Raw genomic sequence first — 24,725 nt, 5'->3', positions numbered from 1 at the left:
CGATTTTTACTGCCGATTGTTGAATCGTCTCGCCCTTGAATTGTGGTTGCTTCTCGAAACCGTGGACCGGAGTATGCTCTTGAACCCGTCTGCGCTGAATCACCATCACGCATACTAATTTTGTTGGGCTACGAAGTCATTCGATTTCTAATCGACTTATTAAGCGAAAAAATAATTCAAAATGGAGGGAGTTGGGACCGTTGATGTCAGCTGGCTGCATCATACGCAGAAAGGTGATGGCGAACCCCAATCAGCGCTATACCCACTATGAGGGTATTCTGTCGCATCCACCATTTGGTTTGGCCTCTAACGCCCGAGCAGACAATCTATCCAGGTGCAAATCTGCGTCATCTACGCACAGCGATAAGCCGAATATCGATACAGACCCCACCGTCGCACCACGAACTAAAGGAATTCCCGTCGAGAGAACCTCGCCACCTCCTCCATACGAGCCTCCCAGCCCTGCTGCAGCACCTACACCGGACGCGCAAAAGAATGCTCAGCGAACTGAGAAGGAAGTGAGATCCGATGATAAGACAACGGATGGGAAGTCGACTGGATCGTCCCCGAATCCTCAAAAAAGTGCTCCGAAACCAATCGGGAGGAGGAACTCATGGATCTCAACCCTCAGCTCCAAGTTCTCTTCGGGCTCTACACCCCCGTCGCAGTCCAGTTTGAAGAGCCAGCCGACCGTTAAGGCAACCTCTCCTGTTTCAAAACTCGATATGCACAACCCATTCGGAGCAGCCTATTCGCCCAAGGACAGGGACGATGATAGGAGAGACGAGCCAAATCCGTTTACTTCCACTTCTCCCAAGGGCCCCTCGTTTCTTCAGAATGCCTTTCGGAAACTGTCATCCTCTGCATCGGGCGGATCGGGCAAGGTGGCTACAAATGGCGTTATCTGCGAGCGTCGCATTATGAACATTGACCAGGGCCGCGATAGGTGCAAGATTCCAGATTTGGACCAGGCCAAGTTACGGCGCGTTGCATTTTGTGTAGACGTTGAGATTGCCGGAATTTCTCGCCGAGAGTCCGACGATGAAAGCAGTCCTGCCAATGCCAAGCATCGGATTGTCCCAGATTTGAATGGGAAAACGAAAAAGCCAGCTAAACCGAAAGACAAAGATGAAGGCTCTGCTTTGAAACATCCCCAGACGGTGTTGGCTGATAAGGAAAAGCGGAACCAAGACAATACCGCCTCTGGAAAGCAGGTTGGTCAACCGGAAGCCACTCCCAGTGATGGCAAGGTAAACGGCGAAGCCAAGGAGCCGACTAGAAAACAAGAGAAGAAGAAGAGATCGGAAGAGGAAAGGAAGGAGCGCAGGGAGAGGAGACGGAGACAAGCAGAAGCGAATGGTTCTATTCCTCTACAATTAACGGCCGATGATGATGAGGACCACCCCCCGGCGCCTCTACCCGGTAACCCGCGCTCTAGGACGCAGAGCCACCCGACAACAGACCCCGTACGGATATACAGACGTTGCTGCCAGTTACGGGAGACGCCCGTGTTGAAAAGGATAGTTGATGAAATCTCCGCACCTTCCTCCATCCTTGCGGAATCTCCAGGAACGGTTGGTGTGCTTGATCTTACCAACTTCCCCATGACCCCTCAGGATATGGCCACTTTCTGTGACTGGCTGGCTGTAGTCCCTGTCCGAAAGGTTATTCTGGAAAAGTGTGCTTTGACGGATGACTCAGTGCGGTCAATTCTTGCTGCTCTGCTTTCCACCAAAACAGTAGAGCAGATGAGGCAAAGACGCAGGCGAACAGGAAAGTCAGGCTCTCAGGCTCCGGCGAAAGAAGAGAGGAATAGCGTAGTAGAGAAACTATCGCTCAAAGATAACCCAAAGATCGGCAAGGAAGGGTGGCGCCATATTTGCCTGTTTGTTCACCTCTCGAAATCCTTAAAGGCCATTGACCTGTCAGGTATACCACTTCCGAAGACACTTATCACAACACATGAGCTGAACGGTCAGCTTCCGAAAACCTCATGTTCCACCGGTTCCGCGGTGGATGTTGCAACTCTTTTCTCTGATTCCCTTTCTCGGCGCTTCGGCGGTGACCACCTTGAAGAACTCTTGCTGAGCGAGTGCAAGCCCACAACAGAGGAGGTGAAGAAGATCTGCGATGCAGCCACAACTCTCGGCTTGAGGAGGCTTGGCTTCGCGAACAATGAGCTGAACAGAGAAGGCTTGGAACATGTTATACGATATCTTAAATCAAGCAAATGCGAAGGACTTGATCTAGGTGGAAATCCGATCCGAGATCATTTGGACCTGATTACATCGGCAATTGAAAAAGAAACCAACCTTTACGCGCTGAGCCTTGCCGACTGCGCTCTTACTCCGACTGCCATTAGTCCTTTGCTACAAGCATTGGCTCGCCTGCCTAATCTCATATTCATTGACTTCTCCCATAACCCAGAGCTTTTTTCCAGCCAGCCTGATGCTCTAGTGACTTTCCGGCGTTTCCTGCCAAAAATGCCCTCATTGAAGCGCATCCATTTGGCTGATGTGAATTTGTCAGCCGACCATGCCATCGCTCTTGCTGAAGTCCTGCCCGAATGCCCTAAACTGTGCCATCTGAGCATCTTGGAAAACCCCGCCATCAGTGCGCTAGCTGCTGCAACAGACTCGAGTAACCAGGAAGAAGCCTGCGCTGTTTACGCTTCCTTAATGGCAGCGGTACGTGTGTCGCGGACCATCATAGCAGTGGAAATCGAAGTCCCAAGTGCAGAAAACAATGAAGTTGTGAAGGCTCTCGCCTCCCAGATCGTGGCCTATTCTCTTCAAAATCTTGAACGAGGTGCTATTGAAGGAGATTTATCTGTGCCTGGTGACCCGTCCGGTGCACGTGAGACCGTTCCTGTGCCCGAGATCCTGCAACATATTGTTGGCCATGGCGGCGGGGATGAAGTTGGCGATGAAGATGATGAGCCAGCTCCTGATGAGGATTACGTCATTGGAGGAACCGGTGTAGTCAAAGCCCTGGGGGTTTGCCTTGGTAACCTCGATCATCATATGCCCGGAGATCAGTCTGGTCCACCCAGTGGAACGACAACGCCTAGACACAGGAAGTCCCGGTCTTATGCGGCGAAAAGGCCCCGTGATATGTCGAAGAACTTACTTGAATCCGCTCGAAACATTCGGACCAGGATTCAATCGGCTCTTGTCCGTGAGGATAGAGCCGGCAATGATATCAATTACAGTATGTTCACACGCCGCATCCGCGAGCTGATAATAATGCTAACTCCTCTGTTTCTACGTTAGGACGTCTTCAATTCCTGGATTTCACCTTGCATAGGATGATTCAGCGATTCGAGGACGAGTACCCAGAGACGCGGATCATACCACAACCGGTCTTTGCCACAGCCCCGGATTCGAGCTCCCAGAACTCTGGTGACGACGTAACCGGTGGGGCTACATTCGGCACTCAGCCGATCACGGATCAAGGCGATGAGTGTGCTATTGATGATGAAGATGCCGACCAGTACGCCTTAGGCATATCGCGAGCAAGCTCGATGACTTCTCTCCATTCACGTGCAATGACCTCCGAAGAAGGCCATGTCCATCGTCTTGGCCAAAACCTTCGCCGCGACTTTCTTAATCCCTCATTCAATCAAGGCGATGGTGATTCATCTCTCACCCTAGATGATGCACACATTGCAGCCCTTCGCGAGAAACTCGAACGTTTGCAGGGGGAGCAGGAACACTCTCATTTTGACGGCGTGGGTGCAGACAAAACGTTCGAGCAGTTAGGCACGACTGTAGAAGAACTGTGGGCAGCTCATAAGCAAGATGCAGAAACCTTTGAGAAATTCAAACAGAGCCAGATTGCGGCTCAAATTAATAGCGGAATGAGAACCTCATCATCAGGGAACGGCGCTGGCAGCCAGAACAGACAGGACTGAGTCAAATGACAGTCCTCATTCTAAATGTGGGTATAACCTGCTGCAGCGACTATTTTCTCGCTGCTTCTCGATTATCATTTATTATATATGAACTTTATTGTTGTTGACTGAGCGCGAGTTTCGGTTCGGATGTACTCTAATTTTTCAGTTCTATTTCTGATTTTTCTCCTGGCAATATCGTGCATGGTAGATGTCAGTTTGTACAGTACATATTCTTCGTCCATGAAACGTTTCACGACTTGCCGGGCTTCGGCCTATTCTACACATAATGCATTGCTTAAATGCTTTGACCGCGGTTTTATATAAAAGTTCTCTAGATTCGATAAGCACCTTAATCTAGATTCACTGCGGGTACAAGATCTTAGTAAACCATTCAAGAGCCTCACGAGCATCAATAAATACAACATGGATGCATCTACAAGGGTTTCAGAAGAGCTTACACTGGAAATTCACAGCAATAGCACTCCTGTCATTGATAGTAATAGTACACGTAACTAGTCACCAAAACTGGCACAGTTATAGATGATTGCCATTGATTGGAGCAGCAATTAGTACATTACCGAGTCCATGCACAAAACCAACCTGCTGAGCCCATCCATGCAGCAGGGCTGACCTAACTCACTGAGGCCTAGGAAAAAACTACGGCAGGCGCAGAAGATGAAGACATTAGTTGTACACTATGTTTGTTTCGAACTCTATGAATTGAAGGTAGACCATTAGGGTCATTACGAACGCAAGGTATTGCTGGAATCATGCTATATGATACTAGATCTCAGCGGTATCTGGTGACCATTAAAATATGGCCTTTCTATAGCCTTACCCCGAGGAGTATTTGTAGTTAATACTTCGATAAAATGAGCACTTGCTAGCTTTGGCCTTTCTCTTGACGCAATAATCCGGGAGGTATATTGGTCTCTGGCTGGCTCAGGCGAACGGTTTGGAGAGTTGTCACAGCGTAGGCTATGTAAGGTGTGATCCGGCAGATCTGACAAGACCGATCATAGAATGAGCTGGGAACATAGATGCGAGGACCTAGGCATTCATATGAACTAGAATAACCTTAGAAATAATGCCTCATATAGATAGTTGCTCCATGATAGGGTTCAAATCAATACCGGCCGCGGGGCCATGCTCCTTAAAGAATCTGCTAAGAAGCTTATGAACTTTTCTCTCTTCGCTGTTATCGTCGACTGTCGCACTGCATGAGTGAAAACGACAACCTAAAATTAACGAGTTATGGATTAGCATATTGAGGGTCTGTGTATGTACAACTAATGTAGAGGAAGAACACTTACTGATCCATAATTTCTTTTTATTCGTCCCACGTCTGCCGAATATTTCGAGAGCATAGATTTTTACATTCTAATCAGTCCTATACTATTGCACGCGAAGAATAAATAATTAGATAACTTACTGTAGGACCCAGGGAGAGACCCTCCGAGAACTCCGAGTCGGTAGCGGCAAAATCAATCATATTGAGGAAACAAAAGGATACCCTTATTGTTAGGTGATCACGATCGAGTGATGCGCCTATTCTCTCGACTAGTTGACGTATAAATTCAGGTCGGTCAAGTTTGAATCGATCGAGTATTGGTGGCCACACAGATTTCAATACCAATTGAGAAATCTTCGAGGAATTAATAGTGTCATTTGCAATAATAAGACGGTGACTTACTTGGTCTACAAGCGCATCATCTGAAGGATCAAAGCGAACGGATATAACCTTATCTATTTTCCATACTATTGTCTCGTCCATCCCGCCGAGCGTCATGCCTGCCTCGTGAAGTGCAGCTATAAGCTCGGGAAAGTCGAGATTATCAATTGCCGTTAATTCCTGCATCTGCTGCAAGATAAGGCCAATCGACAGCCCTTGTTCTCCAATCTTATACCATGAATCTCGGTCTGACTTTTCAGGTAGACAAGGCACAAGATCCACCTACTAGATGGGGTCAACACGTAGACAATCTAGTGCCTCGCTCTGCTTACCTCGTGATCTAGCGCAAGCTGTTCGGGAGGGACACTCAGATCGAGCGTCCCTTCATAAATCTCTTCGAGGATACCCATCTTTGTCCGAGCTGTTGAAGGATCTCTGACAAGATTGGAGAAGTGTGCGTGATAAAAAAGAATGAACGTGGAGAGACTAGGGGAGAGGACGGGATATTTATACCCACGAGGACATACATATGTACATAGAAGAACGTCACCACTTCGATACACTAAATAGGACAGAGGCCACCGCGCTCAAGTTTGACCAGCTTGTAGCTGCGTAGCTTTATTAATTTAGCTTTGACCAATCTCTACTCCGCCCCCTTCAGCTTGACCAGTCGACAAATTCCCTCCCGTGAGTTTAAGGTCCGGGGAGTCGCCGCTTGTATTGCTTTGCACGCAAAAATATATGCCTTTCTTTTTGTACTTCAATCGAAATTGAGAGCGGAACATCATTGCGCGATCTGGGCGACCCACTGCTCAGCGTCTCGCTTAAACACATCTATGATAGTATGCTGCGAAATATGTGGAGCCTAGCCCACTAGATCTATGAAGATCGATCGCCGCGGCGATTTTCTAGTACACGCAACTAGTCATTCCCGATTTTACGCGGTTATAGTCGTTTGGAGCACTGACGGCAATCCGAATCAAACGAAACTAAGCTTATACGTAACCCTAAGTTCTCCCTTAGCTATCGGGGCTCGCTGTCCGAGTGAAATACAACTATCGGAATCAAACACCGACACATTCAACATAAACCATAATAGTAATACATAAAAGACCCCTCAAGTCTCGTCTAGGAAGTTGAACCAAAGACGATACAACCCATCTTACCTACCTAGAATCACAATCATATACACTATACCAAATGTTCCCCCGCCTAGCCCCCAAACTCACCGGTAGGGCATCCTCCCACCTCATCCCCAAGTCCGCCATCGGCACAAGAATCCTCTCAACAAAGGCAATGACCAGAAAGAAATGATTCCCATGCATCATGCCCGACAAGCCCGATATGCTGGGGCTTAGAAAGCAGGCGAAAGGGTAAGGTTCTACTGTCCTAATTCCCCACAATCTTTTATCCATAAGTTATATTGCGAGTCAACGAAGTACTCACGATAACAATACCCAGCGCACATTATGAAGGGATAAAACCACTAATAGCGGCCGGGAAGCTCGTTGATGGAGGTAAGTCCTATCTCCATTGTGTTCTTGCGGTGATATCATCATTAGCTAGATATATTGCAACCCTACAGTAACATTAATGAGAGCTCACTGATATGTCTACAACAAAACAGGCGCAATCCTGGAAACTCACTCCACAGAAACCGATGATGCCAAAATCAAAGGTAGTATGGTTGTATACACTGCCGAGAACGAAGAAGAGGTGCGTGGGATCATTGAAAAGGATGTCTACGCTACTAGTGGGGTTTGGGACTTGGAGAAAGTGCAGATTTGGCCTGTAAGTGTGCCCTCCCCGTGACCTTTCGGGGTGGAGTTGTTGGTGGGTTTAGTGTTGATGTCTCGGGTTGGTTAGTATGTTCCTGCTGTGAGGGAGCCGGTTTCTTGAGTATTTATCGGGGCGGGAGAGGGTTTGTTTGGAAGTGTTTGCGATGTTATGGTTCTCAAAGGAGTACTTGGATTGTTGTGTTGAATTCTGGGATCTGATGAGTAGACTATGGTATTCAAAATGTGAGTATATGTTATCATGGCTAAGCTATGTTGTACTTGAGACCTAGAGCATTTAGAGTCGCGGATAGTTGACATTGGGAATATCTCTGGCTTCTGGAGCTGCACAAGTCTACCAAGTCGCAAGAATCTGTTGAACTATCTTTGAGTGAGATACAAGGTAGTTTTAAATAATGTTTGTATCTAAACATGCTCTATAAAAGCACACCAGCATCCAAATCCTCTGTCTAAAGAAAACCCCACTCAATACCATATATACAAAACCATCCATCCACAAACAAAATCTATTAATTCTCCCCCTTCTCCTCCAACCGAGCCAACAGCTCACTCTTCACCACCTCACTGCTCCACTTCGTCCTCGGCCGTTCAAAAGTCGACACCACCCGTCCATAAGAAACACCCCCCAACTGCCCCACAGGCCTCAACTGATCCAGCTGAATATGACTAAAATCCGCATCCGCAGCCCCCTCCTTCACCCAAAACCTCGTAGCCTTAATCAACACCGTAGCAGCAATACTCATCCCCGGCCGCTGATGATCCGCAAACTCCTTAATATCAATGACCTTGCCCTCGACACTGAACACCGACTCCTTAACTCGGGACGGCTTAACAGTCGTCGAAGGCGCCTCGTGCAGACCCGAAACAGCCCATTCCGAAACCCCATACGGCGCATCAATCGAGGTCGCATTGACCGCTTCGATCATGTTCTCGGACACCGTGTTGATCACACACTCGCCCGTTTCCTTGAGATTGCGGTACGTGTCTTTGACTCGGCCCGGACGGGATGAGAACCCGACGATGAACATCGGGGGGTCATGGTCGATGACTTGGAAGTAGCTGAAGGGGGAGAGATTCTTTTGGCCCTTGGAGTTTACGGTGCTGAGGAATCCGACGGGTCGGGGCGCGATGGCCGAGACGAGGAGTCGGTAGTTATTCACTGAGGGTCGGTCTGGTGCGTAGGGGTCTACTTCGTGGTGCTCTTGCGATTGACTGGCGCCGTGGTCGGGTACCCCTTGCCCGTAGTCCCAGGTTGGGTACGGGGATTTGGTGGTTTCGATGGGCTTGGCGTGGTCGAAGTCGGGACGTTGGGCTTCTGTCTCGGCGAAGTTGCCGATGTCTTGGACTATTTTGTAGTTTTGTTGGGCGGTGGAGCTCTCGCTTGCTTCTGCTGTTGCTGTTGCTGTTGCTGTTGCTGCCATTGAGGAACTTTGGCGGAGGTCCCTCGGTGGTTGGTACTTGAGAGCTGTGCGAGGGGGTGTGGTGCTGGTTTTGTGTTAGTTGTGACTTGGTTCTTTGGGCAGAGATCTTATGGCTAGAGGCTTACTATGTGGACAGGAAGAGTCCAAGGGTTCTTAATCGTATCATCTTAATCGTGAAGTCCGGTTTTAGAATGTATTACGGAGTACATGGGTTGCGATTAGAAATAGTGGCGTCTAAGGTCTAAGGTGCAGTTAAAATGAGATTACGTCGGAGATGCCCTCCGACTGACCGGTATCCAATCCCGATCACTCTATAGAAAGTCCGGTCCTCCAAAGCCCATTCGTATAGCCTGCCTATATTATCATCTTCCTTTCGGCACTCTTTTATCTCGTCAAAACATGTTCTCCCCGCGTGCTATCCGCAGTATATCTTCCCTCAACCATCTCTTCTACTCTATTCCAAGCCCAGCCCTTGGGAATCGATATCCACCACCGCACCCATATTTACCCCAGTTACAAGCGTGCAGACCAATCGAGCATATGCTCGTGAGAATTCCTCCTGAACCCACTCAGGGTATTAGCTAACTACTGTCTAGCTTTCGCACACTACGTATGTTGCCCCAGAGTTGGCCCCTAAGCACATCGCCGACAATATTATGAAATGCAGTCCCAAACAATCAAAGCCGGCGGCCACGTCTGGCTCTCCGGTCAGATTCCAGCGGACGCCCAAGGTAATTTAATTAAGGGCTCGACCGTCCAAAAGACTAAAGCTATCATCTAGAATACGAAGGCTATTCTTAAAGAGGCCGGCTCCGGACTGGACCGGGTTGTCAAGGTGGTTGTAAGTACCCTTTGAGTATGCAAAGGCTTCAATATTCTTTTATTATCTTCACTGTTATCATGTTAACCACTTGAGGCGCTGTAGGTCTATGTTAAAGATTCCAGTATCATGTCTGACTTTGCTTCTGTGTATGATCCTGCGTTTCCGCACCGTCCGGCACGGTCTATGGTGGAAGTATCCAAGTTGCCTGCTGGAGTAAATATTCAGGTAGATTTCATTGCTGTTGTGTAATTACTCTACTTGTCAAGTGCTCTTTATCTTTCTTTTCGCACTGGACATTTCCGCCATATAGCAACAGTGGCTCCCTGTCGAACTGCAAGCCAGGCAAGTTGGAGGACTTGATATGAGGGGTTGTCATTTCTTCCTGGTTTCATAAATCATGGAGATATACTCCATATGTAAGTCGTAAAGCTCGTTGATCAAGCTTCCATAGAGTGCATGATACTATCCACGTCCAGTTGGTCTGCTAAATCGAGCAGCTCCCTTGGTGGAAGGCTTACAGAATGGTTGAGCGCCAACAGATCCCATTCAACTTCATCTCCTATATCCACTTGATCTAGCGCATATGTATCATCATTGTTATCTTGGATATCGTCCGAGGTTATTGGAGGCATTGTGCGGTTCGCGGATCTCGGCGTTAAGGGAGTCAACATAAGGTCCAGGTGCTTCAGTTCCAATTTCCGGAGCGGTGCTGCTATGTTGCCTTTCGCGGTGAGCTTTTCGATAACGCAGTCGAGGTTATCACACCAGGACTCGTTCGTAATAAGTGAGGGTGCGATTGAGCGAATCAAGTACAGAACAAGGGCAGCTGAAGAAGCGTGCTCGACTTGAAACGGTAAAAATGCATCTGGCGCAGTAGATGTTAGAGCCGGCGTTGTGGAACAAGGGGAAATGATTGTTCGTACCCATCAAGTCATCATCAGCTAACGAACGAAGTGTTTGAAGGATGGTCTGGGCAGAATCAGCGCAGCATTGCAAGAGGGATGCCACGGGCGACGACAGGCAAATGCTTTGTGACGGCTGCCTCTCTGCACTGTCTATATGCATATTTAGAGCACACATAACCAAAAGCCGTGTTGTAAGAACAACACACTTGGAATTGTTTAGTATCGACAACAACGCACGAGTTATCCAAGGTACACTTACATGGTGTTGGGCTAGCATCAGTCTAACTGCCATCTTTGAGCCTCGGCCAACCATGCCATGGAAACTGTTATCCAGAAATTCCGTGATATCGTGAGAGAGATCAGCTAGTGCATGAAGAATAGATTGAATATCTCTGATCAAAGCTCCTTTAGATGCACTGTCCACCCCATATACCGCTATCTCATTTGCGTTAGTCAGTTATGGAGCCTCGCATTAGCTGACTGTCAATTGGACTCACTTGTCAATATTTGCGCCATGAGGCGCGCGAGCCGAACATGCAATGTCAGATCGGTATTTTCTACGGTTGACGCCACCTCTGCTGGTAATCTGACTGTGATATCCTCATCGCGAATTGAGTTTGGTCCTCCCATCAACGCAGAGAACTCTCGATCCAGCATGTATACTACCCAAAAGACAGTCCGACAGCGCTGAGAAAGTTCTAGTCCGCCTAATTCCTCGGGCACATGTCTGTGTATACCTTCGATGATACAACAACGTAGAGCCTGTCCGATCTAATTGGTAATGGAGATATAAGCGGTACATCTTTTGCACCAGCCCAACTCAGTTACTTACATGCTGAAATGCTGCTTTTCTCATGTCAATCGACTGAAAGTACAATGCCGCTAGGCTTAAAGCTTGAATCGATGTCAAAGGGTCCTCGTGTATGCCGGATAGATCTGGCAATAGAGCCATCGCCCTTGATGCATACTGGTGGCCAGCGGGAGACCCAGATGGATTCCTTTGAGTTATGCTGGCTTTTCCAAAGGCAAGCACAAGTAGATACTGGGCGAACCAAGACCTACGTGATGCAGCCTTCGCTGCTGGATCCCGGTAGAATTCGTGTAACTCTTGAAGGTATAGCGTCTCATCAATCAGGAAAGATAAAGAAGCAAGATAGTACTTGGCAGCATTGTAAAGAAAAAGCGCATAGTCTAGGGGCGGTAGATTGGTGACATCCGGCGATTCTTCTAGAGATACTTGCTTCCATTGCAGCTTGAATGCCATGCCATCCAGATGCCATGGATCTGGTGGAGAGTTCGATTCAGGAACTCGCTTTCCTAGCAGCGCCAGGACGCGACGACAGAAAGACCATGAGGATGACGGACCCATATACCCTTTTTTGTTTACATCAGCAGTATTCCAAGCGAGAATGGGGTTAAGGATCTCACAATATCGACCGTCTGGAGTTGCAGCAAAGGTCCATTCCTCTTTGTCTACCAGTGGATTCTTTGAAAATTCCGAGTCATGGTATTCTTGCCTCTCGTCAGTGTCAACCCTTCTGCCAGGATTACGTATAGGAGAGTCTATCAAACGAGTTAGCTCTCCAGGCCCAGGTGGAGTTCTATAAGAAGAATGACGGCATGTTGGGTAACGCAGAACAAAATCCGCTTACCGTCGGCCGCTGTCTGCCATCCAGCTGTTTGCTGGTCATCCGGCGGCAGGTATGGCGTTGCACTGGGAGCCGGGGAAAACCCCACAGCTTCACTTCCCATCAAGGGAGGCTGGACATGATGCCCCGCCCTTGCAGAGACCGCATACCGCCCGGAAGCTGCACTCCTCGTAACCTGCTCCTCCAACTCTCTCAGATACCTGGAATTGAAGGATGGCGCATATTAGTGCGACGATTCTACTGACATGATGCATCCTCTCACCGTTCGCTAACGGAGACCCTAACCTCCTCCACTGGAAAGTGACAGGATCGATTACTGCGAGTACATCGTGAACAGGGATGCGATCCCGAACACTTCACCTTCATCGACCGACACCGTTCACATCTAACATGAGTATCTAGTTATTCATCTACCATCTCTACACATGGGGTGAGGAACTTGTGCTCACGCTCGACGACTCTTTTTCTTCGGTCGTTCGGTTGGAGGCATTTCGAATGCAGGCGCCGATGTATTGTGAGGACGAAGTGGCGATGGCATCAAAAGTAACGACCGGGATCAGTGTCCGACTTTGTACACTATCGGAGTTGAAGTGCGGGGCTGCCTTATCAGATCTTTCTCTCATTGGTTATTGGCCTTTACCTTACATTATGACGTCATTGTATGTGGTTATCCTGATCGGGAAATAAGGTGCGTGACCTGGAGTACCCTAAAAGCTTCCACGCGTATGACAACTATCGAGGCTCAAGCTTCACTACGACTATGGCTAATGCCTATTAAAAACTACTAAATGTTTAATTCTGGTCGTAGAATACTATCATGCAGTACCAATTCGTAGTCGACTCACTCACTCGAAGAGTCTCCGTCACAGTTCTTCACGTATAGCAGCCACCACATGCTGCGTTCGCTGCACAGCCCCTCGGTTTTCAATTGCCCCCGGTGTAGATATCCCATGCACTCAGCCACAGATCCCCACGTCAAACACTTGAAAGTCTTTGGAAGAGACGCTTTTGCAGCAGACGACTGATCTAGGGCATGCTCATACCTGTGCAACAGCTCACAACTCAGTTCATCCGCCATGCCTTGAGTCTGTCCACACTCGAGTGTAACCGTAGGCTATCTTTTGAGTAAACGTTCCTGGTGCGTAGTGATAACCTTCGCCTTGCTAGCCGCATTGTGGGTGGCAAGGAAAAGAGCTGCAGCTGGAAACTGCAGATTCTCAGCTTTAGCTGGTGTCGTCGACGAAGCAACATGTCTGCAATCATGCCATACGAAATGTCTGTTTCTTCCTTGGTGTTGTGAATCATGCTCAATATACGCTCCGCGCACCAGCTTGATCCCTAGCGACCCCTCTTGCGCTGCCGACTTGATATAATTGTCGACATTCGCCTTCGACCCCTTGAGATAGCCTTGGATTGTATTGTAGACTACCGGCGTCCCCGATCAATTATGCGTGCGCATCATCTCGATGGCCTATTCATCCAGTCCAGGCTGGAGCACCTGTTGCTCTGCGTCGAGCCAGAGGTGTGAGCCTTGTTGTACGGTTGCGACGCAGATCTTGTCCGGGGAAGCATAGTGATTCGGAACTGAAGGAAGACGCAATGAACAAAATCTCTGGTTTGTTTCGAACCAAATCTGAGAGGCCTAAGCACCGGTGTCGGTATGCCTTTGGGCTTGCTCTTACATATAATATAATGCCCAAGCCCAGTCGGAACATTGTCCCGAGAGCGTGGGCCAACGCATCCATAGAGGACCGAATGATTTCCTTTATCAATCGGAAATATAGAATCTGCTAGAGTCCTGTAATACGTGGTACAACTAACCCAATCTTAAATAGAGATATGTATACTTGCTAGTGCTTGGAATTAAGATTCTCTTCCTGTACTACTGACTGTATCTGAATCTCTCGGTTCCTTTACCAACACTCCAATCTAGACCTCATTGGAAGAATATTCCACCTTCACTAACGGCACAAATTCCTCCTTGATCGTTCGTGTGCTAACAAACCTTTGCAAATGAGCCATAGTGCCAGTCTTATCATTAGTACCAGAATCTCGGCTACCACCAAATGGCTGCTGAGCGACCGTAGAGCCGGTGCATTTAGTGTTCAGGTAGAGCATACCAGCAGCATGCTTCAAGGCAGTCAGAGCCTGACGACTGGCGTACGGATCCCTCGCATAGATACTGCCAGTAAGGCCATATCTAGAGGTTGTATCAATCAACTTCAAGGTTTCCTCCCACTCAGCATCGGGGTAAACATAGACACCCAGAATCGGTCCGAACAGCTCCCGTTTCATAATATCGTGACGCGGATTGGAGGTCTTATAGATGGTGGGGTGCACATAGTACCCTTTTTCCTTGGATGCCTTACCACCAGTAATAAGCTCAAGCTCCGAATCAGTTCTCGCAGCCTCGATGAAGTCATTCAGCTTGTCGAACGAGCGCTCATGAATAACGGGGGTAACAGTTGTCATAATCTTCGACGTCTCCAACCTTCAATGCCTCTGTTTCCTCTTTTAGGTGTTGTTGGAACTCAGGCCAAACTGACTCAGCAACATAGACACAGGAGTTGGCAGAGCACTTTTGGCCCTGGTACTCGAAGGCAGCGCGAATAGTGTTCAGAGCAGCACTCCTCACGTCCGCAGATGAATGGACCACTCCCCAGTTCTTCCCACCAGTCTCACCCACAACACGAGGGTAGGAGTTGTAGACACCTTGTCCAATACCATCTCCAATCTTCTTTTGAATACCCTTGAAAGTAGCAGTAGATCCAATAAACGTCAGGGCACTGAACTCGGGTCTTTTAAGGATGGTGTTGGTTACTTCCTCGGCATCGCCGGGTAGGAATTGAATAACATCCTTAGGAAGGCCAGCTTCCAGCAGAATCTTGTGGAGAAGCCAACTAGCGTGAAGGGCCGAATCTGGCGGCTTCCAGATGACCACGTTTCCAAGCAATGCGGCCGGGCCAACAAGGGTAGCTCCAAGTGCTGTAAAATTGAAAGGGGCAATCGCATACGCAAATCCTTCAAGTGGGCGGTATTCAAGTTTGTTCCAGTTTCCGTCGGGATGAACTTTAGGTTGTTGAGAGTAAAGAGCCCATGCCTCTTGAACGTGGTAGCGGAAGAAGTCAACGGTCTCCGCTGGGGCATCAATCTCTGCCTGCCAGATGTTTTTGCCTTGACCAAGCATCGTCGCAGCGACCATCTCAGAGCGATACTTGCCAGTAATGAGCTCACAAGCACGCAGAAAAATAGCTGCACGGTCTTCAAATGGAGTGGCTTCCCAAGAAGGTTTGGCCTTGAGAGCCGCGTCGACGGCTATATTTACTTGATCAGGTGTAGCCAGTGCATAGTTAGCCACGATATCTTTGTGCCGATAAGGGTTCACTTGGGAGCGGGATTGCTTCGTTTCAAGCTATATGCATACACAGATAAGCCTAGAGAAACGGCCACCGTCGGCAGGTTCCATACTTCTGCTCCTTTTACTTTGATTGGGATTGTGGAAGGGAATTCATTCTTCATCTTCTGAATCGTCTCGGACAACTCAGTTCTCTCCGGGGATCCTTTGGCGTAGCTGAGCTAAGGGAATGGTTCGTATAGGGCGTCCGTAAGGTCACCAGCTTTTAGCTCACTAATTTTTCATTTTCGAATTTTGGGGGATGTAAGATGGTCATGTATCCACGCGCACTTGAATTGACAAAGCGGCTTCTAAGTCGGTTGAGGCCAGCCGCACGAGTTAGGGTAAGGGGCCGCATCATGATAGAAAAACACCGAAGAGCAAAGAATCACAAGGCTCTCAGTATAAGCCTACTATTATGTGAAAAGATAAGGTTGCAGATATCGCGGGCCCGAGTCAATGAGCCTTATGTATAGCCATAGCAAGTCGTAGGCCCATCCCGACCCTCGGAAGGCGACTCCGAATGTTCTATAATCAACCCATCTTTTAACTCCCACCATCAGAGGGTTGAGGTTCACATAAAAGCTCAAGTTATCGGTGCATCTTTCCGACAGCAATCGATTAGAAGATGGTCCAACCAGAGGTTCCTAACACACTAGGATCGGCGCCCGTCAGAAAATGCGGGGTTGTGGGCGGAACCAACAAATCGGAGTGTCAATTCGACTGCTCTTGCTGAGGAAATGAAGTCATCTCAATCAACCATGATGGCCCAACAACGCTTACCAAAGCCAAAACCTACACAAGACAGTCTGGTGACAGTTCGAGGGCATGATCTGCCTCAGTCCCTATGGTCACAGAAAGACGTTCAGGAAGCATGTTTGATGCGCTATTTCGTAGACGAGCTTGCACAATGGGTAGGTGCTTATAGGCAAACGAACCAGTCACTGTTCCCTATAACGAGACTGACGATATCCCCTAGTTTGATACATGCGATCCCTCCAGGCACTTTGCTAAGGTTGTTCCTCAACGGGCAGCGAATTGTCCTGCGCTCCTATATGCGATACTTTCCGCTTCCGCAAGACACCTCAGCCGGAGCCAGTACCTACGGACCAATGAGGTATTGTGCTTGGGAAAGAAATTACCATTTCTTGGGGATGATGCTGCGTTAGAGTACCAAAGTTCGTGTATATCCCAGCTCATGAGTTTGTCTGGGAATCCTGCCGAGGTGGCAGATGAGAGTCTGTTGGCGGCGGCGGTAATTCTGCGCTTCTATGAAGAGGTAGATTGTATGTTCCGTTACTGTTGACACGTTGCTACGTGACGGCTGTGACGGCTAACTTGGTGGGCTTCAGCGCCCCTTGTAGGAGTCGACGATGAAACTTACTTGCGAGGGGTGCAAGTATTCCTGGACGCTCAGGGCACAGTCGCAGTGAGGGACGGTGGCCTCCGACTGGCTGCGTTCTGGGTAGGCATACGCCAGGAATTTCACACCTCGTTCATCAAGCAGCGTATCTTCCAATTTGACCTCAGTTGCTGTGATCACTCAACTTATAGATTACTCGACCAAGCAGAAGACCCCACGTGGGCCAATCGAGTCATTTTGCACTGTGCCCACACGCTGACGTACTGTTACGATGAGAGGAGCCATACGATGAAGGAGTATGAAAAGCTCTGGGATTATAATCAAGGGTGGGACCGAATGGTACCGCCGACATTCAATCCGATTTATCTTCGACAGCCGGATAGGTCGAAGGGCGAAGTGTTTCCAGAGCTGTGGTTCTTAGATGATTGCATCGGTATAAGTTCAAAGGCCTTTTCGCTTGCGGACAGCCAGTGGCTAATACGCCTTACACTCATAGTGACTGCCATTCAACACTGGCACCTTGCGAGGATTCTACTTCTTGCATTCGATCCCAGAGTTCCCCGTCTAGGGCCTGGTAGGCGAGCAGCAGTCGGACGAAGAGAGGTATGAAATATATCACTTTTAAAAGAATTTGCCGTTCTCACTCACACTCTCAGGCTGAAATTAAAGAAAGCATGTTCGTACTGTGTGGTATTGCTCAGTCCAATAAGGCAGCACCTGCCCTTATTACAGCATGCATGGGAGTTTCCATGTGTAGGCCACCTGTTTGATGAGAGAACTTGAATGTATAACTCCATACTAATATTGGAAAACAGGTGGGGATCGAATAACAGATCGTTTAGAGCAAGAAGCGCTACTCGGCATCTTGACCACGACTGAAGAGACCCACGCCTTATCAACTACCAAGGCACAGGTACAGCTTCGAGAGGCCTGGGGCTGGACTAATTCCGATGGACGATTAGCATAGCTTGGAGTAGATGATGTAAGAGATTCTCAAAGAACCACCTACCTAGAATTTGTTATCCAAGTAATCCTTAACAATGTTTTTGTATAAGCTGTTTTTACTCGTCACGATATATTTAAATAGAAACATGTAACCTTGAGCTATAGCAAGAGAATCAAGGCAACACGTTGATCAACGGAAAATACCCCTGCCAAATTCCTTTAGCCGGTACTTCAAACTTCCATCTGCTCTATTAAAATATTAGATACCAATTACAGAAGCAAGGACTATATCATCTTATTACCCTACGCTATTAGATCTTTAATTCTATCCTATGCGCTTATTTCCGTAATTATTCCTTAAGAGATAGTTTGGGCCAGTTATGATGGCCTGCGTTTATATCGATTGTTATGAAAAGTCTATTAATTAGAAAGTATATAAAACGTAAGTAAAACATACAGCGGCTTAAGGGGTTTTTAAAATAGTCAAGACTGCGCGGCAAACCAGCAACTGTGATTCGACGGTAGCTCTAGTTTGATCTCAATCTTGGCCTATACACACTAAATCCAAATGTTGGTTTCACTATTTTCGTGCTGTCTCCGAGTTCCTCTAACCGCTTAGTGTTGTTCTGAGCTTTCGGAGACTGAGCATATCGAAATCCGATGACATATCATATTCTTGTGGTGTCGATGACGGCCACCTGCAATCCTTTGGTGTATACTGCATTCAGGAGGGCTATTCTGATATGTGTGTTTGCCACCTCAGTCAGCCAAAGTGCACTCCAGATATCTCGACTGTTGGTCTGCCTATAACTATTCCAATACGCGTGCCACTGCATAGTTGACCAGTAGACAATGAGTGCCTTGCAGGTTCAGATCATGAATTGATATTTATGGCATGCACAGACCTAGAAAGAACATATATCGAAACCTACAAGCACGTGACGGGATGGGACTTCAAGATCTACAGGCAGACTCTGAGGCTTTGGAGGAAGGCTAGACAGGCATGGAATGCTAGAGAATCAAGGCTGTCCGATCACCATTCAATGAATACTTCTGCCTACATGTATCCGCACGGACGGAACATGGTTCCGTCGCATTGTCAGTGGTTGCTGAACCCCACGTCGATCTGTTGCTCGTGCGCTAATTATATATGTTCCAACGTCAGGGAAGAGGATGGTGAGACGGAAGAGTTGCCATTCAAACTGCTTCCGAGGTTCTACATAGGCCTCTGTCCAAGTCTTTCCATGACCAATGCAAACTTCCACACGTATAATCTCCTCTGATCCCCACGCTCGACCCCAGACCTCAATGTTTCCTGGTCTTTCATAAAATTCATCTGGCCGAGGACGAACGACAATCGAGTTGGGCTCCACTCCCCAAACAGGTCGAATCTTCTTTCCTGTCATGTCAGTAGGGTCAGTTTCATTATAAAATACAGTTGTGAATGGACTAGGAGATCTTCTGTCCTGCACGGAAAGACGGCAAAGCCATTTAGTGGAGTTTGTCCCAAACCATCCAGGTACTACTAGTCGTACTGGACCCCCTCGTTCTTTTCCCAATGGTTTGCCATTCATCTCATAAGCAACCAGAACCTCAGATGAAAGTGCCTTCTCGATAGGCAGATCCTTTTGGTACCGATCACTCTGCACACCGGCGAAAGTTCCCGAGTCCAGTCCATCGGACCAGACATATGTCCCGATAGAGAGGTCCGGCCGTGTAAGGGCAAGTAAACATCTCAGCGGCACACCTGTCCAAGAAACACATCCTATTCTCCATACGTTCTTCGTCGGAGCTGCCAATGGACTCCCATAGCATTCATGGAAAGAGGTGACATGAGTTTGAGGCATTTGTTTCAGTTGCTCAAGACTTATTGAAATAGGTCTCTCCACCAGGCCATCGACAATGAGCCTCCACTTGATAGGATCAACCACAGCGGCACCCATATGTATTGTTTGGAAGAGGGAGGCTTCAGGAGTCTGGGTTTCATTGAGGTTATGAGGCTCGGGAGGTTGTCGAATGAAAAACCCGGTCGGATCAATTTTGATCAATGCGTTTCGTTCCAGTCCTCCTTCAGAATCACCCGGTATATAGAATGTCACATATTTTGAGTAAAGACTGAGATCTTCATCTAATCTAAGATCCATCGATATAACGGCGATAAAAGGAGTTAAAGATAACTTGAGTTTTGAAAACCGAATAGAATGCTATAGTTTCCAGCAGCAGAGTGAACAAAAATAATGCGCCTCACGTTAGGATGGCACTTATGAAGAGATACACCATTAATTCCAACCTTTCATCCGATCACACCATCTTGAAAGGTGTTAAATGGACCCACGGAACGTTGTGATTTGATTTGATGGAATTTGTTAGTAGTAGCCGACTTCCTGCGGAAGGCCAATGCGGTCTCGGCTAGTGCTGCGAAATCTGCTTTTCTGAGTCCTGCGATTCCTGTATATACTTAAGAGGCACCGGACGTTTTGGTAACCGGTTTTCATTTAAATCTCAATAGAAGATTAAATGTCTCAGTAGATTCCACAGCCAACACACTTTGGGTTTTCGTGCAAGATTGACAGGCCGCAATGAATTGAGGTCTACCTCCGAAGCTCCTCAAACAGTTTGGTAGACGAAACAATTTGAATTGAATAACAATGTCCAGTCTCCGCTAGCAAAGCGCCTGGCGCTCCGATGTATTGGAGGAGATGTGGCGCTGGGGCGCCATGTTTTTCGGTGGCCAAGAACGGAAGTTATCATGAGTGGGTCAAATCATATCCTCGCTACTAATGAATCTTCTATGAGCTCTGGAACCTATTTCCAATTGTTGGATGCTCAGTAATTGCCAAGGTTCCATGTATAAACATTCTTAGATGTCTATCTTTCACTTGGCTTTCGAGAGTACCCACGCAAATACTCCTCTCTATCGCACCCTTTCGTCTTTACTCACACGATTTTCTAGCCCTAACAACAATAGTTAATTCGTTCAAATGAAGACTAACCTTTCCCTCCGCGGTAGCGAATTAGCGCAGCAGAAGCCTGTCTTCTTGGATATACTCAGTGATGCCTGGGGTCCTGTATCAAACCCCGAGGGGGTTGTGAATATTGGACTCGCTGAGAATGTAGGTCGTCTGTATTCATGTCTTTGACGCCAGAAGACTTCCATTAAATATTAACTGGTTTTTTTGCAGACATTAATGCATTCAGAAATGCTGCAGTTCATTGAATCCAGAGTGGGCTACATAACTCTCCGCAAAACTGCTCCGAACAACCAATAAATCCAATTGCTAAGAATCTTCATTGATAGTCACAGGTCACCTCTCACATACTGACCTACGGTGATGGGTTTTCCGGCTCAAGACTCCTTAAAGAATCGTTATGCCATTTTCTAAACCAACGCTTTTCGCCCTTGACCCCGTTATCTCCCTCCCATATCTCTGTCACCTCTGGTGTGAGCAATGCAATTGAATGCTGCGCCTGGGCTCTCTGCGATCCTGGGGACTATATCTTACTTGGACGCCCGTACTTCAATGCCTTCAAGTCGACATTTGGACTTAGAGCCGGGTAGGAAATCCTTCCATTGTCCATCTATAAAGCGGAGCGCTTATTGGAGAATTTGCTGGCAGGGTCGCGGTTTACGATGTCAAGTTTGGGGCGATTGACCCTTTCAGCCATGAAGCAGTGAGGCAATACGAGCAGGCATATAATCAGGCACAAAGGGATGGCATCCGTATTAAAGCCCTTGTGCTATGCTCGCCGCATAATCCTCTTGGTTGGTCATCACGAAAAGAATCCTTTGACATCCATCTGACACATTTTGGTCCAACAGGCAGATGCTATTCGGAAGATGTTCTCGCTGAATACATGGTGTTCTGTAATAGACATAAACTACACCTTATCTCGGATGAGATATACGCATTGTCAGTGTGGGAAAACCCGGCTCTTCCTGACTCGGTGCCCTTTAAATCTATCCTTTCTATGGATATCAAGAGCCTCATGGATCCTAGTATGGCACATGTGGTATGGGGCTTGAGTAAAGTAAGTACTTTGACTTCCGTTTCGCTTTACTGTGACAACGTGGCTAAGAGTCATGACAATTAGGATTTCGGATCGACAGGATTACGGATTGGGTGTCTTATTAGCCAATCAAATACACATCTTCTCGAAGCTGCCGACGGCATTTCGTAAGACCTTGCTCTCGTTTGCATGGGTCCTAGCTGACCGTCTCTCTCCAGGCTCTACAACTTTCCATCCAGCTTGGCGGATAATATTGCTTCGTCTCTCCTTCGAGATGATAAATTTACAAGTAGTTACATTGCGACAAATCAGCATCGTTTGGCCGAGAGCTACTCCTTTGTCACGAGTTTTCTACGGAGGTACGGGATACCATTCTACGAGTCCAACGCTGCCTTCTTCGTGTGGATAAACCTCGGCGCTGTGACCAAAGATGGTGCTAATGATACTGAGATTATGGCGCGACTCCGGGAGAAAAAGGTCTACGTAGGTGCCGGATACATGTATGCGAGCGAAGAACCAGGCTGGTTTCGGATGGTATTCGCTCATCCCACACCTATACTTCAAGAAGGTCTCCAGCGCATTGCCCAAGCTTTAGAAATCTAACGCGTTGGTTTTCACCCTTTCCTGGACTCTACTTAGTTCTCTATCTCTTCACTTGAGCTTACAGTGAGGTGGCAATAATACTTATACAGGATCATGGTTGGCTTTGTCAATATGTAGCTATACATTGCGTCTTGTGCTCCCTGAAATAAACATGGGCTATATAAATATAAGACAGTTTGCCCCGATACAATGGGGCAATGTCAAGAGGGCTCTCTCACCTTGAGTTAGGTAGGATGACGCATCCCCTCATATAGTCTACCTGATATACAAGCGCATCTTTGGTGGCAAGATGCCAAACCTGCGGGTGATCTCTGGACGGCTCATGACTGGTGTTTGATTTCCATAACACCTGCGTGGATGTTCATGGAAGGCGCGCCAGTAACTAAATCACAGCTTTGACAAGTCTCGGCATGTCTCACTTGGAAGATCGATAAAAGATGTGACGTCTATGTGGGGAACCAAAACGCACTTCGACGCAAATGAAGTTTGGCGCCCGAAAAAGGAAGTTATCTGACGTGGGTCCAGAAACGTTTGAGGGCAGTTCTACTTTTCTTTCTAAATCTTTGCTATTCTTAATGAGGCACGGCCGTTTATTTCCAAATAATCCTCCCCCAATAGCCTAGATATGCTAGCCACCTGTTTACAGATGCATGTATCAATGGTATGCCGTATCTAGGCCACAACGGATTGCTTTCCGTGTCGGCATTCCGTATTTGAAATCTCATACAATGTCTCAAATTCATAGTAAGGTGTATTAGTGATCTATTGGACTGTCATGCAGACCTCAAGAATTATTGCTGCGGGATTTTCCTGGGACGGGATCCAATTGCGCTGTCCCGACCAGTCCTTTATCTACGCCTCAGTAGTTTTCATTGACTCCCCCAATGCAGTGGCCTCAGAAGTTAGTGATGAGCTATACCAGATCTTCGTTCGGGGCACCAGATTGACATAGTATTTTCCTCATTTGGTCAACTCAGTCTAACGATCACATCACCACCGACATACGTATCCCGCTTTTAGGAATTGGTCTGGTTCCCCGTTAAACCCGATACCAACTCTATTGCCTCCATACTTCCCAGCGCATCGGCTACCTATCAGGCTAACAGTTCTGTATTATGCACATGATGTATCACATCACCACATGGTATGGGATCCAACGGTAGATGGGGGCCAACGTAATGGACCCGATATTGTTGTGGCGGCAGATGGACTCGGCACTAAATCCCATTCTGTGGTACTCGGCTACCCTACCCGGGCTGTTAGTACAGGTTATTGTGTTGATCGTGCGGCTTATCCTGTGAGTGTTTTAAAAGATTCGCCGGTCCTTTTGAAGGCCATAGCTGAGCTGGGACGGCCCCAATGGCGTATGTATAACGGGTAGGTGCTTCTTATATATACCCGGATATATTATGAGCATAACTAACTTCATTATAAAGAGACCGATGCCATATCGTCGTGTGCATTACCAAGGACAGAGTTGCCATAAACTCGACGCATGCGGTTAGAGCGCAGTGTTGAAGCCTACCACTTGAGGCTAACATGAAACTTCTCTCTAGGATGACGGTACAGCCACAGAATCGTGGTCGACCGGGGTTACGCCGGAGCAAATGGCGGCAGCTTTGCCAAACTTGGAACGTTGGGATCCTCTCCTTGTCAAAGCAATAAAGAACACTCCGCCGGACAATATCGTCCGATGGAAATTATGCTTGCGTAACCCCCAGCCTAAGTGGACTTCTGCAACTGGGCGCGTCGTACAAGTCGGTAACGCCGCACATAGTCTACTCCCGACATCAGCTAACGGGGCTGCCATGGCCCTGGAAGACTCCATATCACTCGCAGAATGTCTAGGACTTGGCGAAAAGGAGGGGGCTGCTGTAGCAACCAGGGTGCACCAGATCCTTAGGTGCGTTATTTCTTGGCCGTTTTCCATGGTCTTGTGCTGACGTTTCTCTGGATATCAACGAACCGCCCTCATTCAACATTGTGGATTTGTCAACCGCCGTGAACTTCACAATACCTCGATGAAAGAGGTGACTGATGGCGGCCATGCGTTCCTGTTCTATGGAAAGTGGCTTTGGCAACACAATGCTGAAAATTATGCTGCTGCCAATTTTGAAGCAGCGCGACAGAGCATTGAGCTTGGAAGTGTCTTCAAGAATACGAACTTACCCCGGGGTCATGTGTTTGAAGACTGGACTATGTTGTAATGCTGAGTATTGAGTGGTGCTTCCCTTGTTCAACGTGAAAGCTG

At 47.8% G+C, this 24,725-nt stretch overlaps 6 protein-coding genes across 6 annotated transcripts; 2 read left to right on the top strand and 4 right to left on the bottom strand.

The window, feature by feature from the left end:
- Positions 1 to 236: 236 nt before the first annotated feature.
- Positions 237 to 3,913, top strand: AO090012000610 (putative cell wall biogenesis protein Mhp1; the record flags this gene model as incomplete). Its single annotated transcript, XM_001727546.3, has 2 exons — positions 237 to 3,210; positions 3,273 to 3,913. The coding sequence occupies 2 exons, from the start codon at positions 237 to 239 to the stop codon at positions 3,911 to 3,913; spliced, it is 3,615 nt and encodes a 1,204-aa protein (XP_001727598.3).
- Positions 3,914 to 7,872: 3,959 nt separating this feature from the next.
- On the bottom strand, positions 7,873 to 8,784 carry AO090012000608 (flavin reductase family protein; the record flags this gene model as incomplete). Its single annotated transcript, XM_001727545.3, has 1 exon — positions 7,873 to 8,784. The coding sequence occupies one exon, from the start codon at positions 8,782 to 8,784 to the stop codon at positions 7,873 to 7,875; it is 912 nt and encodes a 303-aa protein (XP_001727597.3).
- Positions 8,785 to 9,731: 947 nt separating this feature from the next.
- On the bottom strand, positions 9,732 to 12,651 carry AO090012000607 (fungal specific transcription factor domain-containing protein; the record flags this gene model as incomplete). The annotated part of the gene is made up of 12 exons (XM_023236554.1): positions 9,732 to 9,788; positions 9,861 to 9,989; positions 10,126 to 10,472; positions 10,531 to 10,717; positions 10,772 to 10,875; positions 11,010 to 11,239; positions 11,388 to 11,526; positions 11,575 to 12,075; positions 12,165 to 12,320; positions 12,424 to 12,454; positions 12,522 to 12,546; positions 12,611 to 12,651. 12 exons carry the CDS (start codon positions 12,649 to 12,651, stop codon positions 9,732 to 9,734), a joined length of 1,947 nt encoding a protein of 648 aa, XP_023091470.1.
- A 1,439-nt stretch (positions 12,652 to 14,090) lies between these two features.
- Positions 14,091 to 15,801, bottom strand: AO090012000606 (uncharacterized protein; the record flags this gene model as incomplete). The annotated part of the gene is given in 4 exon segments (XM_023236553.1): positions 14,091 to 14,636; positions 14,653 to 15,573; positions 15,630 to 15,732; positions 15,791 to 15,801. 4 exon segments carry the CDS (start codon positions 15,799 to 15,801, stop codon positions 14,091 to 14,093), a joined length of 1,581 nt encoding a protein of 526 aa, XP_023091469.1.
- A 3,073-nt stretch (positions 15,802 to 18,874) lies between these two features.
- AO090012000604 (uncharacterized protein) lies at positions 18,875 to 19,806 on the bottom strand (the record flags this gene model as incomplete). The annotated part of the gene is made up of 3 exons (XM_023236552.1): positions 18,875 to 18,888; positions 18,925 to 18,989; positions 19,067 to 19,806. The coding sequence occupies 3 exons, from the start codon at positions 19,804 to 19,806 to the stop codon at positions 18,875 to 18,877; spliced, it is 819 nt and encodes a 272-aa protein (XP_023091468.1).
- A 1,038-nt stretch (positions 19,807 to 20,844) lies between these two features.
- On the top strand, positions 20,845 to 22,474 carry AO090012000603 (uncharacterized protein; the record flags this gene model as incomplete). The annotated part of the gene is made up of 7 exons (XM_001727541.3): positions 20,845 to 20,976; positions 21,046 to 21,087; positions 21,162 to 21,418; positions 21,481 to 21,626; positions 21,684 to 21,892; positions 21,956 to 22,038; positions 22,090 to 22,474. 7 exons carry the CDS (start codon positions 20,845 to 20,847, stop codon positions 22,472 to 22,474), a joined length of 1,254 nt encoding a protein of 417 aa, XP_001727593.1.
- Between the last annotated feature and the right edge of the window lie 2,251 nt (positions 22,475 to 24,725).

Source organism: Aspergillus oryzae, chromosome 4 (genome assembly GCF_000184455.2).
Source record: "Aspergillus oryzae RIB40 DNA, chromosome 4".
NCBI classification, from domain to species: domain Eukaryota; kingdom Fungi; phylum Ascomycota; class Eurotiomycetes; order Eurotiales; family Aspergillaceae; genus Aspergillus; species Aspergillus oryzae.
This window is presented reverse-complemented; position numbering and strand designations above follow the sequence as displayed.